This window comes from Oncorhynchus gorbuscha, linkage group LG24, assembly GCF_021184085.1.
Source record: "Oncorhynchus gorbuscha isolate QuinsamMale2020 ecotype Even-year linkage group LG24, OgorEven_v1.0, whole genome shotgun sequence".
Taxonomy (NCBI): Eukaryota; Metazoa; Chordata; class Actinopteri; order Salmoniformes; family Salmonidae; genus Oncorhynchus; species Oncorhynchus gorbuscha.
Genome location: NC_060196.1, coordinates 4,808,086 through 4,827,898, shown reverse-complemented (window position 1 = coordinate 4,827,898; position 19,813 = coordinate 4,808,086). Strand labels below are relative to the sequence as shown.

At 43.2% G+C, this 19,813-nt stretch overlaps 1 protein-coding gene across 4 annotated transcripts in view; it reads left to right on the top strand.

Annotated features, from left to right (window-relative positions):
* The first annotated feature begins 13,080 nt into the window (after window positions 1-13,080).
* Window positions 13,081-19,813, top strand: part of LOC124012602 (mineralocorticoid receptor-like) — a 112,517-nt gene continuing 105,784 nt past the window's right edge. For 2 of the 4 annotated variants that reach the window (XM_046326405.1, XM_046326403.1), the window contains exons 1-2: window positions 13,081-13,430; window positions 14,958-16,904. In XM_046326405.1, the coding sequence (XP_046182361.1) occupies window positions 14,977-16,904 (1,928 nt within the window). In that variant the 5' untranslated portion in view covers window positions 13,081-13,430; window positions 14,958-14,976. Of the gene's footprint in view, window positions 13,523-14,957; window positions 16,905-19,813 lie in introns of all 4 variants that reach the window. The other 2 variants (XM_046326404.1, XM_046326402.1) reach the window with 1 other exon arrangement.

Sequence of the window (19,813 nt, the reverse complement as noted above, 5' to 3'; positions counted from 1 at the left end):
ATTAGGGCTCACATCCAACAGGTACAGATCAGGTCACCAGGATCTAAAACCGCCCACGGAGCGCTGCCCAAGCCTATTCTATATGTTGTGTGTGTGTGGCTGAGTGCGTGTGTATGAGGAGAGAGAGAGAGAGATGTTGTGTGTGTTTGTCTACTGTATGTAATTGTATGTATCTACAGTATATCTCGGTCTGCATTTGCACAGGTGTGAGCCTCTGAATCTTTACAAGGTACTGCCAAATAAGATGACCTTGCAAGAGAGATGCAGTATATCATGGATACCAATTCATGCTCGCATAGACAAACAGTGACTAACGTGTCATGGAAAAACAAGGAACTCAGTTGAACTGCTATGCAAATGAATCTGCCTTCACCTCAGTGGCTTAACTGAAACCGGCGCCCACCTATTTTCCAACAGATAATGAGCTAAAACCTTTTTGTTTTCTTAAAGAAATAATTCAAACCACTAATTTGTCATATTTACTAAGCCTTTCACCTCTCTAAGTGTCTCGTCGCTTGAAATCAACCTGCACAAAAACACCACTTATGTCAACAATCAACTCTCTGTGACCATCCTCTAGCTGTTGTTGTTGATCCAAAATGGCCACTGATAATATATGATCCTCCCCCCTAAAACGCTGTTTAAATAAAGCTGACGCCATGTGGTAATGCATAATTCAATTTACAGTAGTGTCCTGGGTGTTTGGATTGGAACCAGAGGCCTTATTTAGAATTGTTGCGCAAATTCACACTAAATATCTGCATGCGGATATATGTTGACATTTATGAACTTGGCGTACAACATACAACATATGATTCCCGTAAGCCTGTAAATCCTGAACAAGCATTTTAAGTCTTGCCTGGAAAACGCCCTCCATTCACCTTTTATGGTGACTATTGACTATTGAAATTGGGTCACGGCAGTTTCTAAAGGAAAAGGAATTAAAATGTTGATCAAATGTTTTTGTTGGTTTTGGCAGAGTATCTTAAAATTTTGTAGTATCCCCGTCTTTCATTTTTGTTCATTGATTTCACCTGTGTTAGTTACTCACCTGGTCTCATCAGCTACTTATTTAGTTCAGTTCCTTCTGTTTGTGCCTTTGTGAGGTATTGTTCGTTTCGACTCTACTAAGCCTTTTCCTAGCTCGTTTGTGAGAACCAGTTATAGCCTTCAGTCCGAGCCTTGATTCACCTGCCTGTTTGCCTACCTGTGTATGACCGTTGCCTGCCTCTGACCACGATTCCTGCCTTTTGCGAAGGCAAAATAAACACCTGCCGTGTTCTGCACGTGAATCTACACCCTTTTTCCTCCCTGAGGTTCATTACAGTGACAGGAAAGATTTGGCATGGCTCCTCAGATCCTCAAAAGGTTCTACAGCTGCACCATCGAGAGCATCCTGACCAGTTGCATCACCACCTGTTATGGCAACTGCTTGGCATCTGACTGGAAGGCACTACAGAGGGTAGCGCATATGGACCAGTACATTACTGGGGTCAGGCTTCCTGCCATCCAGGACCTATATATTAGGCGGTGTCAGAGGAAGGCCCAAAATTGTCAAAGACCCCAGTCACCCAAATCATAGACTGTTCTCTCTGCTACCGCTCAGCAAGCGATACTGGAGCGCCAAGTCTTGGACCAAAAGGCTCCTTAACAGATTCCACCCCAGAGCCATAAGACTGCTGAATAACTAATCAAATGGCCACCTGGACTATTTACATTGACCCCACCCCCTTTGTTTTTACACTGCTGCTATGCATAGTCATTTTACCCCTACCTACAGTGCATGTGCAAATTACACTGACTAACCTGTACACCTGCACATTGACTCGGTACGGGTACCCCCTGTGTCACGTCCGTTGAAAGAACTGGACCAAGGTGCATATTCCTTTTATTTAAATGATGCAGACAAAAACAATCCAAAAACCAACCGTGAAGCTTAAGGCTATAGTGCCAACAAAGAAAGACAACTGCCCACAAAGACAGGTGGGAAAAAGGGCTGCCTAAGTATGGTTCCCAATCAGAAACAACGATAGACAGCTGTCCCTGATTGAGAACCATACCCGGCCAAAACAAAGAAATACAAAACATAGAAAAATGAACATAGAATGCCCACCCAAATCACACCCTGACCGAACCAAAATAGAGACATAAAAAGCTCTCTAAGGTCAGGGTGTGACACCCTGTATATAGCCTCGTTATAGTTATGTACATTTATTGTGTTACTTTTTGATAGATTTAAAAAATATATATTTAGCAAATATTTTACTAACTCTTTTTCTTGAAATTCTTTGTTGTTTAAGGGCTTGTAAGTAAGCATTTAATGGTAAGGTGACATGTGACAAATAATTGTATTTTATTTGAGTTTCTGAGAAAAAGCAATGGCAAGTTGGTGCGGACCGGTCAGCAGAACGTTTGAATTCAACATTGTTTTGCATTGACATTTTTTTTCCTTTTTTCCCCAACCTACAGACCTGTGGCGCTCACCTCGGTCATCATGAAAACCTTTGAGCGCCTGGTACTGTTCCATCTCAAAACCATCACCTCGACCCACTGCAGTTTGCCTACAGAGATAACAGGTCTGTGGACAATGCTGTCAACATGGGCCTACACTACATCCTCAAACACCTCGATAACCCAAAGTCAAATGCAAGGATATTGTCTGTGGACTTTAGCTCTGCGTTCAATACCATCATCCCAGAACTGCTACAAGACAAACTCTCCCAGCTGAATGTGTCCAGCTCCATCTGTCCATCTTTATCCCTCAGCACTGGAGCGCCACAAAGATACGTGGTATCACCTCTACTCTACTCACTCTGCACCAATACCTGCACCTCCAGCAATGCATCTGTCAAACTACTCAAGTTTGCAGATGGTACAACTCTGGTCGGTCTCATCACCAACAACGATGTACTACTTGCGGCAGCAAATTCTCCCAGTCAATCTCGATCCGGTTTTACGTATCCATCGTTGAGTCCATCTTCACCTCCTCCATCACCGTCTGGTTTGGGTCTGCGTCTGCCCGCTGCAAGGACAAACTGAAACGCATTGTCTGGTCAGAGAGGGCTGTCAGCTGCCACCTGCTCTCCATCGGGGAAAGATCATCGTCGACCCCTCCCACCCCGGTCCCCCCCTTCTCCAAAAATGTACCTCTGGCAGGCGGTTCAGGTCACTGATGACCAAAACCTCCCGCGACCTGAAAACGTTCTTCCCCCAGGCTGTGGCCCTCACCAACTGGCCATCTGGCCCATAGAGACTAAAGGACTATGCTCTCCATGCTGCACACCGCATCAAGCCTTCTCTGAACTCTACACAAATTAGCTGCACTATACTGCATTGTACTCTGTCCATCTCTGCATTTAGATATATTCATACTGATGGTGTAAATGTGTACATCCAATGTATATCAACCAAATACCCACTATACATTTGTATATCTGCTAATTCTGTATTAGCTCTATGCTCACTCTACCTAGTTGTATACAGTATAATATAAGTCAACTTTGTTAAAACTCTGTTGTCTGTATTATGACTGTAAATGTTGTCAATCACTAGCTGCACCATGTCACCAAGTAACTTTTTTTTAAATGAGATTTTACCGTTATTTAACTAGGCAAGTTAGTTAAGAACAAATTCAATGATGGTCTAGGAACAGTGGGTTAACTGCCTTGTTCAGGGGCAGAATGACAGATTTTTACCTTGTCAGCTCGGGGATTCAATTTTGCAACCTTTCGGTTACTAGTCCAACGCTCTAACCACTAGGCTACCTGCCGCCCAACGTTCTTGGTATGTGTAAATGTACTTAGTGAATAAAGATGATTCTGATTCTGAAATTCTGAAACATTGTCTAGACTATGCCCCAAAAAAATGTAATAATAGTAGTTACAGTAGTTGACTACATACTTCAATGTAAAAGGTCTGTTCACCCGTTAGATGTGTATGTTATGAATGCACACAGCACAATTAAATGAGAGATGTGCATGGTCATTTGTTGTATGGCAACTTTGGGAATGCATCAAGGCCAGAAAAGATGTATTTTTTCTGCAATGGTTATGAAGATGAAATAAATAGCAATTCGATTCCTGTGTAATTATTTTAGATTTCAAAACCAAAACATGTCTATTTTCTTTAACAGACAACGGCTGCATCTTATGTTTTAATTTTGTAATATACAGTATTGCAATTAATAAGCATGCCATCATATTGTAAGTAGTTACTTGCAATACAATACTTCAACCACTAGAAAATGTGCGTATGCATCATCTGAAGTTTGGGTGGAGGTAAGGACATTCTCATGCCAAGTAAAATATTTTTAAAAAATACGTTTTTATAAATGACAATTTTTGAAGAAAAACGTTTTTAAATTTTTTTTTTTAGGTATATTATGTACTTACACAATGTTTATAAATGAGGCCGCTGGCACCTTGGGCTATTTATGTTTTGAATGTTTTCCTTGCATCCCATGCTGCTTTGGCATCTGGTCCAACCTGGGCAAGGGGGGAGGAAGCGTGTGCTACAAGGCAACTGGGGAATATCAATTTGTAATCTACTTGACACAATTTTGTCAAACATCCCATTATGTAGTGATGAAAACGGACATGTTAATGTGCTGATCTGGAGTCAGGGGATGTAGCCTCTATACCCGGTGTTCCTACTAAATATTGATCATGTGTCTCATACTGCCAGGCAGCAGGAGTAAACAGGTTATTCAGTAATAAACCCGTTTCAGCTGGCTCACCTATGCTTTAGTCAACAGTGTACAGCTGTAGGATCTTCATTTGAACCAGTTTAACCACTTTTGTATGGGTTGATGCATTTTTCGTAAGGGAAAATCAATTTTGAGATTGGAGATTACATACCTCAGAAGCATTTTTAAAGCTGAAGTACTGTAACGGTTTTCTAGGTGTGAAGGAGAGTCGGACCAAAATGCAGCATGTAGATTGCGATCCATAATTTAATAAACAAACGTAACACGAATCTAAATACAAACACTACAAAAAACAAATAAACGTAACAAAAACCGAAACAGCCTATACTTGTGTACACTAACACAGGAACAAGGACACTAAGAACAATCACCCACGACAAACTCAAAGAATATGGCTGCCTAAATATAGTTCCCAATCAGAGACAACGATAAACACCTGCCTCTGACTGAGAACCACTCCAGACAGCCATAGACTTTGCTAGATCACCCCACTAGCTACAATCCCAATATATACACACCACATACAAAAACCCATGCCACACCCTGGCTTGACCCAATACATGAAGATAAACACAAAATACTTCGACCTGGGCGTGACAAGTACACTACGCATTTTAAATGTCCTGCATTGCAGGAAAGTTCTCCTGCAAAAGGGTGTTCAAATTAAGATCCTATATCTGTAGGCTAAATAAATACTGGCTAGCATTTTATATAGGGAGTAGGTTATTCGAGGCTTAGCTGTTTTTTCAACCTGTCTTATATTTATATCAATACAAAAACATTTTACAGTGTACTACTGTGTCAAAGGCTGGAGATGGTATTTGTTGATATTCACAAAGTACCTTAAAGTAAGAGTGCTGATCTAGGACCAGGTCTCCTCTTCCATATAATCTTATTATTTATTATTTAAAAGAAGAAACAGATCCTAGATCAACACTCTTACTCCGATCCTGTGCTTTGTCTCTGAATGAACTTAGTAAAAGGAGACAGCTAACAGTCAGTTGAAGTCTCACAGGGCTTAAGGTACGTGGCAAAAAGGATATTTAGACAGTCTGTCTTCGATTTCCATCAACCTCTATTACGGGAACGAATCAAAGCAGTTAAAGATTTATTTTGAGGGATCTAAAGTCCATATATTGGAGAATTTGACTTTTTTTGATGGCTCTCTCTCTCCCCATCTCCTTTCTTTCTTTCTTTCACTCACTCACTCACTCACTCACTCACTCACTCACTCACTCACTCACTCACTCACTCACTCACTCACTCACTCACTCACTCACTCACTCACTCACTCACTCACTCACTCACTCACTCACTCACATAATCTCTCTCTCTCCTCCCACTCTCCCTCTTTCTCTGTCTATCTCGCTCGCTCTTTCTCCACATGAGGTTATTATGTAGTCTGGGCACCTGTGAAAACACCGTAACCTTTCTCAGTGTGCCCTTCCTTGGTATTGCCAAGAGGGACATACAAGCCATGGCCAGGCAGTGCCCAACAATGGATTCCTCTGAAAAACATGAGTAATTGCCCTGAGGGGAGAAATAACATCGAATTGAATCAGTTTTCCAATATCATTTTTAGTTTCCAAAATATTTGCACGTGAATTGGAAATCAGACTGAAACGTACATGAGATGATGCAACCTCCATAACCCCACCTCTGTTTTTGATGTTTCTAGTGTCACTGCTGTAGGTTTGCTTTGCGCATGCGTCCATTTTCATTATTTCTCTCTGAATCACAATGTATTTCAATGAGACAAATGGGTGGATGGATTATTACATTGTAGTACATTATGGCTAATTGCTCTTTTACCAAATTGAATAAGTACATATAAAAGAAACACAAGTGTTATTAAAAGAATCTGACTGGCTGTAGGCTGTAGTTCTTAGTCGGCTTTGGTTATGTTATTTCACAATAACTGGCATTATATATTTGATATCAACTAGGCACATCACATTCATGTTCAACTAACTCCACTGACCCAATAAACATATGACACCTAACAGTCTTAACATGAGTTATATGTCTTATTTTGCCGAAATGTAATTACGGTTGAGTACCTTAGCACCATTTCCTGACCTATATACTGCACATTAAGACTCTGGCTAGCTCCGGTTTCAAAAGAGATGAGTTAAGCCATGCTAACAACACATACCCTTTAGCTGACCTTTATGGACTAGCTAGAGAGTTAGAACATCACTGTGAATATATATAAGTGTGTGTGTGTGTGTGTGTGTGTGTGTGTGTGTGTGTGTGTGTGTGTGTGTGTGTGTGTGTGTGTGTGTGTGTGTGTGCGTGCGTGCGTGCGTGCGTGCGTGCGTGCGTGCGTGTGTGTGTGTGTGTGTGTGTGCGTGTGTACTACGCCCCATATGCATTATGGTGTGACGCCGAAATCCATCATGGACATGTTAACTAAAGTCGGACACACACAGTGAGACCAGGTTGCTCATCCAATATGCTCCTGGCACGGCCGAGGATCCCACTCATTTACTAAAGAAATTGTTTACGGTGGCAATACGACAGAGGCTGTCATTAGAGTTGTGTCTTGTGTGTTCCCCAAATGAGTCACTGTGTCCAAACAAACAACCTTATTGAAACCTACACCCATGGGCCTGTTAGCCCACTGAAACATAAGACACACATAGCATGGACGACGGATACAAAACGTGCCACACACAGGCAAGGCTGTAGAAGAACACTGCTTAAATTGGTGAAAGTGGGTACTGGCCTGTACACTTGACCAGTAGCGTGGGTTTATCACAATCCAACTGCTTGACAGCTAAATATATTCACTGAGCTAAATAAAGAAGAGGAGGTTGAGGAAGTGTCATTAGACAAAACAAACTGTGTCATGAGACAAATTAAAGACACACTAATATAGGGAAGAAATGGCTTAAAGTTGTGGGGAAAAACTTATTGTACTCAATACAACTGGTGACTGGTAGTATCCCGAAAAAAATCTCTTTACTATTGCTGGAATTGAACATTAGCCAGTCAATGGCTGAGAAGAAAAATGACACTACCGACATTCGAGAGTGGGACTTTAACAAAGCGGGGGATGTCGGGTTGGCAGTTGGCTGATTAGAACTAACACCATAATTACTACATACAGTGGGGACAGTAACTCCTGCTGTTGCGGAAGTGTTTTGTTTTGGAGTTAACATGCTCCAATTCACCTGTCCCCATGAGGCACCCTGTACCTCTCCCTCTCATGATCACGTCGCTGCTGCTGCTCGAGTAATCTGCCGTACCGTCTACCGTACCGCCGGACTCTGATCACTGGAGCGGATGATGCCTCTAATCATAGTTATCATTCAACCCAGAGGACTAACTGTCACCACAGATGTTGGATGTTCATTTGATCACCCTGTTGCCGGAGAACTTTCCCGCAATGCAGGAACATTTAAACGTGTAGTGTATTTGAGCTTTAAAAACGCTTCTGAAGTTTGTCATTTCCAAATTTCAGACATCATTTTCCCTTACGAAAAGTGTATCAACTCCTACAAAAATGTCCATGAATTATAATCCACATAATAATACAAATGACCTGTTTGTGCAGGATTCTTCTCCTGCTGTAGTAAACAGACCTTAATCTTAGAGCAGATTTAGACACAGCTAGTTTGAATCCTGCTTCGAAAATACATCAGGTTTAATGCCTGGAGCAAGTGAGATCCCAGAAACTACGTAAAATCTTAATAATCAGAAATTCTATACAGTAAATGCATTGATTTATACCAGTGAAGTCCTTATAGTGAAAGTTCGGCAAAGACTTTAAAGGTCATGTATCATAATACAAATTTTAAAAACTATAATAAGAAACACACATTTGGGGGGGGGGGGGGAATTGCCATCTACAAGTGGTGTATATTCCATTTTTGGGGGCAAAATTAAATTGCAACCTGGCCTTAAAAATCCATACCCTAGAAAGAAGTCAAGCCCGGGTATATGATTTAACCCATCACGAAACAGACATGTTTATGATCTGGTCTGTACCTATAGCAGGCAGGGTTGATTGGCGGCCATTTTGTGAGATAAATGAGGAAGAGCTGCCTGGCTGCCAGAGCGGAGGCGGGAAACTGTGGTGGTTATCTCCTCCTTGGGAACAAATTTCCTGCTCTTTTAGGCAGGTTCCCAACCATGCAGGATTAACAGCCAGCAGAGCAGACCAGGGAAAGGCTGCAGGTTGGAGTGGGTGGGTGGGTGGGTGGTTGGTTGGAGTGGGTGTCTGTCTGTCTGTCTGTCTGTCTGTCTGTCTGTCTGTCTGTCTGTCTGTCTGTCTGTCTGTCTGTCTGTCTGTCTGTCTGTCTGTCTGTCTGTCTGTCTGTCTGTCTGTCTCTGTCTCTCTCTGTCTGTCTGTTGTGTCTGCTGGTAGATGTACTGTAGCTAGCTTCACTTTGGTCATGGCCCTCAAATGAACCTGTAAATGCCATAGAGAAGTAATCTCTCTGTCTCTCTCTGTCTGTCTGTTGTGTCTGCTGGTAGATGTACTGTAGCTAGCTTCACTTTGGTCATGGCCCTCAAATGAACCTGTAAATGCCATAGAGAAGTAATCTCTCTCTCTCTCTGTCTGTCTGTCTGTTGTGTCATGTACTGTAGCTAGCTTCACTTTGGTCATGGCCCTCAAATGAACCTGTAAATGCCATAGAGAAGTAATCTCTCTCTCTCTCTCTGTCTGTCTGTTGTGTCTGCTGGTAGATGTACTGTAGCTAGCTTCACTTTGGTCATGGCCCTCAAATGAACCTGTAAATACCATAGAGAAGTTCTCGGTCTCTCTGTCTCTCTGTCTCTCTGTCTCTCTCTGAATGCTGGTAGGAGGAGCTATATATGAGGATGGCTCATTGTAATGGCTGGAATGGGATAAATGGAATGGTATTAAACACATAACACATATGGGTACCAAGTTTGACTCAGGTCCATTTATTCCATTCCAGCCATTACAATGAGTCTGTCCTCCTATAGCTCCTCCCACCAGCCTCCACTACTCTCCACTGACTCCCAGCTGCCGATTATGTCTGGCTCAGGGGAAACTGAACTGTGATCAGGGGATACTGAATTCAGCCCATTGTATACAACTGTAGGGTGATGTCTGGCTCAGGGAAAACTGAACTGGGATCAGGGGATACTGAATTCAGCCCACTGGGTACAACTGTTATTGTTCCAGCCCAATACTTTAAAAAATAATATACAAAAGTGAGAATGTTATCTCAAAGATGCAAACATGTCACACCATCATGACAACTTAAACTTGACTGTACGTATATACCCCAACCAGAAGCCATAAATTACAGGCAACATCCACACTAAGCTAAAGGTTAGATCTGCCGCTTTCAAGAAGCGGGACTCTAACCCGGAAGCTTATATGAAACCTCACTATCCCAAACAGGCATAGCATCAACACAGCACTAAGACTGAATTGTATTACACAGGCTCTGACGCTCGTCGGATGTGGCAGGACTTACAAACTATGACAGACTACAAAGGGAAAAACAGCCGCGAGCTGCCCAGTGACACAAGACTACCAGATGAGATAAATTACTTTTATGCTTCTTCGAGGCAAGTAACACTTAAACATGCATGAGAGCATCAGCTGTTCCGGACGGCTGTGTGATCACACTCTCAGTAGCCGATGTGAGTAAGATCTTTAAACAGGTCAACATTCACAAGGCCCAGGACCAGACGGATTACCAGGATGTGTACTCTGAGCATGCGCTGACCAACTGGCAAGTGTCTTCACTGACATTTTAACCTGTCCCTGACTGAGTCTGTAATACCAACATGTTTCAAGCAGACCACCATAGTGCCTGTGCCCAAGAACACCAAGGTAACCTGCCTAAATAACTACCGACCAGTAGCACTCACGTCTGTAGCCATGAAGTGCTTTGAAAGGCTGGTCATGGCTCACATAAACACCCTTATCCCCCCATCCTCTACCCTGTAACTATTCCCCAGGTCATTGCTGTAAATGAGAACGTGTTCTCAGTCAACTTACCTGATAAAATAAGGTTAAAATAAAAACAATTATAAATCCCAAAAACCCTAGACCCACTCCAACAGATCCACAGATGATGCAATTTCTATTGCACTCCACATTGCTCTTTCCCACATGGACAAAAGGAACACCTATGTGAGAATGCTGTTCATTGACTACAGCTCAGCACACAACACTAAAAGCTCATCACTAAGCTAAGGACCCTGGGACTAAACACCTCCCTCTGCAAATGGATCCTGGACTTGCTGACGGGCCTCCCCCAGGTGGTAAGGGTAGGTAACAACACATCCGCCACGCTGATCCTCAAAACAGGGCCCCTCAGGGTTGCGTGCTCAGTCCCCTCCTGTACTCCCTGTCCACTGCCATGCCAGGCGCGACTCCAACACCATAATTAAGTTTGCTGATGACACAACAGTGGTAGGCCTGATCACCGACAATGATGAGACAGCCTATAGGGAAGAGGTCAGGGACCTGACCGTGTGGTGCAAGGACAACAACCTCTCCCTCAACGTGATCAAGACAAAGGAGATGATTGTGGACTACAGGAAAAGGAGGACCGAGCACACCCCCATTCTCATCGACGGGGCTGTAGTGGAGCAGGTTGAGAGCTTCAAGTTTCTTATTGTTAACACCACCAACAAACTATCATGGTCCAAACACACCAAGACAGCTGTGAAGAGGGCACGACAAAGACTATTCCCATTCAGGAGACTGAAAAGATTTGGCATGGGTCCTCAGATCCTACAGCTGCACCATCGAGAGCATCCTGACTGGTTGCATCACTGCCTGGTATGGCAACTGCTCGGCCTCCGACTGCAAGGCACTACAGAGGGTAGTGCGTTGACTAGGGTGGCAAAGCGGTACAGAAGCGCCAAGTCTAGGTCCAAAAGACACATCTTAACAGCTTCTACCTCCAAGCCATAAGACTCATGAACAGCTAATCAAATGGCTACCCAGACTATTTGCATTGCACCCTACCCACACACCCCTTTTATGCTGCTGCTACTCTCTGTTTATTATCTATACAGAGTCACTTTAACTCTACCTACATGTACATATTACCTCAACTAACCGGTGTCCCCGGCACATTGACTCTGTACCGGTACCCCCTATATATAGCCTCACTATTTTTATTATACTGCTTGCTCTTTAGTTATTTGTTATAGTTATTTTTTACTTAACAGTTATTTTTTCTTAACTTTTTTGGTTAAGGGCTTGTAAGTAATTATTTCACTGTAAGGTCTACACTTCTTGTATTCCGCGCATGTGACAAATACAATTTTTTATTTGATTTAATACGATTTGGAATGCCAGATCAGAAACTGAAATATAGCGCCATCCTGTGGACACAATTTCTCCAGTCATAACATGTTGCAATACTGTATTAAAACTGAGCTCCACTGTATCTCTCCACTGTATGTATATAGGCTATAAAGCCGAGAGAAATCACTGAATTCACCTCTATGACTTAGTGACGTGTCCAGTGTGCTAGTATTGATATATTATGGGTTATTAGTCGCTCCTATCTAAGATCAAAGGATGTAGTCAGAGGAAAAGCACCAACATCCTGTTTTGATTTCACTCTGCTAACACTACACAGCAGAATGTTTTTTCATCATCTGAACAAGACTTGTGTATTATCATGTATTATGCCCACTACATATCATCATTAAGGATCATTTGATGCTTATTTATGATTCATAGGCACTAAACACTTACTGTTGTTGATGCTTTTATCTTCATAACCTATCTCTGACTAAGAAAGGTTGATAGATTATGTAGCCAGTTTCTGCCAAGGGGGAAGATGTAACAGTCTCATTAGACTTATGCCCTATATGTCAGACATCTATTAACATATATCCACTTCAGGGTCTGTGGGTGTTTTTGTCTAGTACTCAAACAACAAGTTGGCATACAGTTAGTATAACCTCACACCAGCACATTATTACAGATACATGTGCAAAATGTCAGCCTTGCAAAGCACAGTGCCATTGTCAAAGAGCAATACTGAGATTTCAAAGTGGTAAACGATGCATACTATGCATAATATACCTGTTTTTTTTGCAACATCAATAGGCCTACTGTGTATTTTATTCATGTTGAATTTAGGCCTATTAGTAAATGTCGTATTTATAGCCCACTGCAATGTATTATTCTGTTCTACACTATCATTTTTTTTGTTTTGCTCATGAGAGTCTCCTCCTATACAAAAATAATTTTGAGTATTAAGTATTAAAACGGAGAAACTCAACCATACTTCAAATGTAAAGGTACCCTATTTCCAGCGCAATAGCGTACCTGTGCTCAGGAGCCTGCGACCGAACGCACTCCCCTCCCTCCCTCCCCTCTCTCGTCCCTGCCGCCCCTTCAGAGTTTGTATTGCACTCGTTACAGAAGGAGGGTTCATGTGCACAGAATGACGTCGCACTGCAAGTCTGTCTGACTCCTTCGCTGTTTTTATCAGTCATTCTATCGAAGGGCTAGAAAATCATAAATCTGCGGAATTATGGTCCGAATGTGAGAATACCTGATGCGTCCGATCTATATGTCGCTCTCGATCGGTGTGTCCAAGCAGCGTCTTGATGTCGAGGATTACGAGTGATATAGGCTACGCAGCTCAGCAGAGTTCTAGCCTACTGTTCTGTGCGTTGAGCTGTCAGAACTGAAACTACATGTATGGAAAGAGAAAATGCAGAAAAGCTGAAGTGGGGGATATTGTAAAGAAGAAGAAATAAGGTACAGGCTTGGTTTCGTGTCTCTATTCTCTCTTCTGGATTATTGCCGCCCAGCAACACAGCCACTTGACAAATCTGAATGTCGTAATTAAGGTAAGGGCGCAGAATGATATAGCTCGAGGTAGGTAAAATACTTGTGGTTATTATAATACTTAGATGAATATGTCAACTCCCTAAACGAAATGTACATCACTTTAATTGTCACCTGAATTATCCCCAGGAAATCTTTAACTTTGAACTATATCCTGAGGGACCGCTCGGACAGATTGTGACCTACAGTATAGGCTATAAATACAATTAAAGGCTGCTCTCTTTCTCTTTAAACAATAAAAATAGCCTAATAATAATAATAATAATAATAATTGGACTTATTTGCGCCCAGCAGGCTATTGGGCGCATTTATTTATTATGTTATCTAAACTTAAAATCTGTTGTTTATGACTTTTCAAAGATCAGTTAATAACAACTTGAACTTTGTCTCCAGTGACATTTCCATCAGATAATCATTCTTTACAATAATAATAATAATGGATAAGAGTACGGCTTGCTCTGCTGTCATTGCAGAACTGAGATGTCTGAAATGACCGTTTGCTAACTATTAATGCACTTTTGAAATAGTTTTGCACACTCTTCGATCAGTTGCCATCAATGTCAAACCTGTGATGTGCATTTTGGTGGATCAGATTGCCCCCCCAAATATTGCATAGCCTTCATCTGTCGTTACGACCTGGCATGTAGTTTTTGCAGTTTGTGCGTCGACAACTATCCTATCTCATAAGCTTTCTCATTTAGTATAGCCTAACCCGTAATTAGGTCACCTCATCAAAATATCAGTGTTTTTCTTTATTCCTTCTCTTTGACAGTAGGCTAAAACATAAGTTTATCAGGGCATAAGTTTAGGAAAAACAACATTACAATACGCATAATATAAAGGGCTAAATGTGACAGATTGAGTCAATATTGCGCATTGAATTACTCTAGAAAGTTGTTATATGTTTTCCAGAAGACGCTCAAAGATAGATACCATTTTCAAGTTATGTCGCAGCTATGTTGTGTCTGAAAAAACAATAGGGGATTGACAGCATCGTCGGACCAATCCGTGATGAAAGTTTATGTGACGCTGTCTCTGTCTCTATCCAATGGAAGTGCCCAAGAGGAGGAAATGAAAACTATAAAACTACGTCATGTATTTTTTTTAAAATCAAACTGTACTGACTTGGCGATTTAATAGTACAGTTAGTGCAATTAATCCTGCAAACCAGAAGGTATCATGTCCTACATCTAAAGAAATGCATTATAAGAAGTAACTTGCAATGTATGATAAGGTGTGATGGGGAATTGAGTCATAGAACGAGTATTACTCAGACATGACCACACAAATCGTTCTATGATCCCCCCCCAGCTTCGGCAATGTGAGATTCCAGCGGGCTTTTGCATGCTATGTGAATAATGCATAAAGAATACCCTACCACTTTGAATTCATATTTAAACAGCATTCATCAAATTAATGTATTCCTACAACCTGCAGGTAAATCAATGACCCAGCGATGGAGACCAAGAAATACCCAAGTTTCTTCGAAGGATCCACGGACACAGAGAAGAACAGATGGTCCCATGTCCCCAGCAGTGCCATGGACTACTGCTGCAGCGGAGCCGAGGAGGCCGACAGCCTGAACCTGAACAGCAACAGTGATGTCCTGATGGACATCGTCAATGTCAGCTGCTCCCCCAGCAGCAACACAGCCGACAGCAAGGAGAGTAACAATAACAACGAAGAGAAGAAGAAGCCAGAGCAGCAGCCTACTCTCAAACTGACCCCGAACCAACACCAGCCTTTTGTTCTACCCCTCTTTAACAGTTCCCTCCATGGGAGGAAGCCAGAGATGATGGACTCCAAGGAGCTGTCCAAAACTGTGGCTGAGTCCATGGGCTTGTATATGAACGTGGCCAGGGAGGCCACAGACTTTGGCGGCTTCGGCCAACAGGGGGGTCATTGTAGTCCGGGGAAGATGTACCCAGCGGGAGTTTGCGGGCGCCCCTGTCTCGAGGACAGCCAGTGTGCTGCGTCCGGGGGGAGCCCCAAGTTGATGTCCCCTTCTACAGGGTTCCAGAAGCAGCCTAGCTCCACCCCAGGGGATTGCTGCTCATCTGGAACCCCATCAGGGTCAGCCGTCCTGGGCTTGTCTCTGTCCTGCAGCCCCCAGGCGCCCAGCTCCATCTCCAGCCCCGGGGGCAGCAACAACCTAGTTTCGTCCACCACCAGCCCCACCTGCTTTGGGGGGCCGTTCGCCTGTACAACCATGAGTAACCCCGTCAACCAGCATAGCGCTGCCGGACCAGCTCTGGCCCACAACCACGTCCACAGAAGGAACTCGGCCACCTGCAGCCCGGCAGGCTCCAGCACGGTGGGGTCGCCTCCACTCACCAGCCCCCTCAACGTGATGCGCTCGCCCATCTCCAGCCCTCAAAGCATGAGCAGCGTGCTCTCCCCACCGTCATGCAGCACCTCTACCAACATGAGGTCATCGTCTGTCTCCAGTCCCACTGGCAGCACCAACAACATGAGGGCTTCATCGTCTATCTCCAGTCCGACCTCCGGGGGCCCCATGGCAATGTCCTCGAGCCCCAGGAACCCCTCTGGCGGTGGGGGTGGTTTTGCTGTGTCCAGCCCTGCTAGTGAACTGGGCCTGGTCCAGAATGACTCCAACAGTCCTGAGGGACGAAGAGACCAGCAGGACTTCAAGGGGTTTGAGTTCCCGAAGGTGGAGAGCGTGGACGGGGAGATGTTCAACGTAGGCCTGGACCACATGGGTATGGTAAAGTTCATCAAGAATGAACCCGACACGGACTATAGGAGCATGTGTCTGGGTAATGGTAGCAACAACACAAAGTGTAACCAGGCCACCGGCTGCCCCGGCAATGGCTCACCTTTCATCACACAGATAAAAAGTGAGCCAAACAAAGATTGCGGCGGATGCATGAATCCTCAGTGCTACACTGAGCAGCAGCAGCAACACTCTATGGGTCTCTTCCAGTCAGGTCCGTCCGAGATTACCTACTTGTCTCTGAGGGACAACATTGACGAATACAGTCTCTCTGGGATCTTGGGACCTCCGGGCACGGAGATGAATGGCAGTTACGAAGCCGGCGTGTTCCCCCACAACCTCCTGTCTAAAGTCAAACAAGAGAACAACGATGGCAGCTACTACCAAGAGAACAACAACAACGTTGTGCCCACCTCGGCCATTGTGGGTGTTAATTCAGGCGGACACTCGTTTCACTACCAGATCGGAGCGCAGGGGACAATGTCTTTCTCACGGCACGACCCAAGGGATCACGGGACGAACCCCTTGTTGAATCTAATTTCGCCTGTTACCGCGTTAATGGAGTCGTGGAAATCTCGGCCCGGCATGTCGCAGGGTCCAAGAGGAGAGGGCTATCCAGGTCACGGCTGCATGCCAGACAGCATGTCAAGGTAAGAAAGAAATCGATGTATGGACAAAAACAAACTGCATTGTGGGTACTCTAGTGCTGCTGCACAACTCCAGCACAGTAAGTGCGGCTGGCTGGCTCAGAAATGTTTGTTACTTTCAATATAGAAAAGTTGAAGCAGAAAACAAACAGCATTGTGGGATTGTAGTGCTGCTGCACAACTCCAGTACAGTAAGAGTGCTGGCTCAGAAACTGTTATTACTTTAGACTTGTTACTTTATGTTACTTTAGACTTGTTATAAGACATGATGGACTGTCCACAGCATCTGCACAAAGCACACCCAGTGGTATAATCCAAGGGCTCTCATGTGCAGAGAGATGCTCCCTGCTATATAACTTTCGGGTTGAACTGAGTCTGTTTACTACAGTGTGACAGGATGAATGAAGGGGACAATGTGTCTGACTTAAAGACCATGTTGCTCAGGACAGAGGTTAAAGAAGGGCGTTTTCTCCGAGTTGGGGACTACCAATATACTAATAACAACAAGGCTTGGGAAAGGGAAAAGTAGCGGGATGTTGGCTTGGCTGGGAGAACAGGAACTAAGAGACGGGGTCCAGATAGCAACATCGCAACATACAGTAGAAAATAGGGCCAGGGCAGCAGTGTAACAGAGGCTAAAGTTGATGCTCTTATCAGAGCTATGTGTATGGACAAAAACACCATTTATTGTACTGTTATTGAGAGGTCCTGAAGGGACCTTGTGTAATGCAAATATATTTTTACGAGCCTGGGCTGGCCATTATGTGGCGACGTCATAAAGTATTATGAATCGATTGATCACATGCTTTTGTTGCCAGATGTAGGAAACAAACGGTCGCCTTGCAGGGCAGAGCCTCTGCCACCAAACAAAAACAAACATGCAGAAAAACGTTTTGTTCTGCACAGGCAAATATGGCAACGTCTAACTTTGACACAGTTGTTGTTCGGACAGTTTATCTGATGTCCCAGTTGAGTGTGAAGCTAAATACAGCATTATGATATTAAGATCCAGGATGAATAAAACAAAAGTATCACAGCTATGAAACCAACCAGGAAATTGGAAAAAATTATCCAACTTTGTTGCAATTGTCAGTATGTGAAGGAGTTAAATAAGGAATTCCTTCCTTGCAGAAGGAGTTTGTTTACAGTTAATTTAAAGATGTGAAGAAATGATTATGGCTCTGGTATTTGGAGAGTTTGGGATTTGTTTTGGGTGTGATATATTTCTTCATTTTTGTTCATTTCACAGAGGGGATGTTTATTAATGGTGGTATAAACCACCGTGCCTCCATTTTAGCACTCCCTTACATTGTAAAAAATATTTTGGAAGCTTTAGAAATGCATTTATTAATGTCTACATTAATTTTGCCACATGTATTATATTACAGACACCTTAATGCATAATCTTAAAATATATTATGTGAGCTAAACATTACAAAAAAAATATATATAATCAATTTTCCTTTAGTATATATTTTTTAGCTTACTAATGTTACTTTCCCCACTATAGCAAAATATAATCCAATACATGTAAATTTGTCATTAAAACATTTAATTGAAATACTGTAGAATTCCATTCATTCCTATGGAGGACTGCTCCTACTGGGGGAAGTGCCAATATGGCCGACCAGTGACTTCAAAGCCTCTCAATGGCCAATACATAGCATCAGCAACTAATGATTTCTCTCTCTCCCCAACCACTTCATTTGAACGCACTCACAAACAGATCTAAAACAATTATCCAGTCTCACTCAAAATAGCACCAAAATGGGGCAATGGTCATGTCAGCCTTTGTCCTGAGGCTGTTATGTTGGTCCAAGAGGTTAGTCCCTGTCCCATTGACCTCCTATCGATAGACCATGCTACAATTCATCCAGTTGTTCTGGCTGTCTGATCAGGGCTATTCTTGCGATACTTGGCTATGGAATGGTCAGTCCACTTTTGGCATTCAGGAAGTACAGTAGAGTATGTGACAGGGGGTTAGGGCATGTATTCACAGAGTGTTTTTACAGTAGGAGTGCTGATCTAGGGTCAGGTTATAAAATGTTCATAAAATGTTATTCATTATGAACTAAAAGTTGTAACTGATCCTAGATCGGCACTCCTAATCTAAAGACTCTTTGTGAATATGGGCCCAGACTTAGTTGAGATCAGGTGGGAATGAGTTAGATTTACATGCCATTCTGTCAGTTCGATTTCTATGGTTATATGCAAACTCATGTCATTGACTGTAACAACCCCCCCCAAAAAACTATTTTCTACTGCCCTTTATGACCTAAATAATTGACTCTGCTTGTATACCCCTCTCTAACCCCCTCTTTCAAGATATCTGGCCTGGTTTGACCCCCCCAACTGATTTGAATAACGCTGGCTCATGATTAACAGAAATCAATTTCTCTTTCAACAGTGAGAATGATTATCCCTACTAGGGTACGAGCAGCAAATTAACTCAATGGTTTTTCCTAAACGGTTGGCCCGCCCCTGGATTCATTGTGTTTTAAATCAATACTGGACACAGAGGAATAGCCGGATGTTTGATTGGCAGAGAGAGAGCTGATGTCTATGTGCAGTGGAGGTACTAAACGTGTGTTTGTCTCTGCACACGTTTATTGGTGTGTGTGTGTGTGTGTGTGTGTGTGTGTGTGTGTGTGTGTGTGTGTGTGTGTGTGTGTGTGTGTGTGTGTGTGTGTGTGTGTGTGTGTGTGTGTGTGTGTGTGTGTGTGTGTGTGTGTGTGTGTGTGTGTGTGTGTGTGTGTGTGTGTGTGTGTGTGTGCGTGTGTGCCAGCTGCGCTGCCTACAGTATCTGTGGGTTTCTGTGGGATAACAAGGCATGCAGTTCCTGCCAAATGATCTGGCCGTTACCTTGGAGACAACCTGTCTTCTTCCCCTATGGTGGGAGCCAGCGCTTCAAG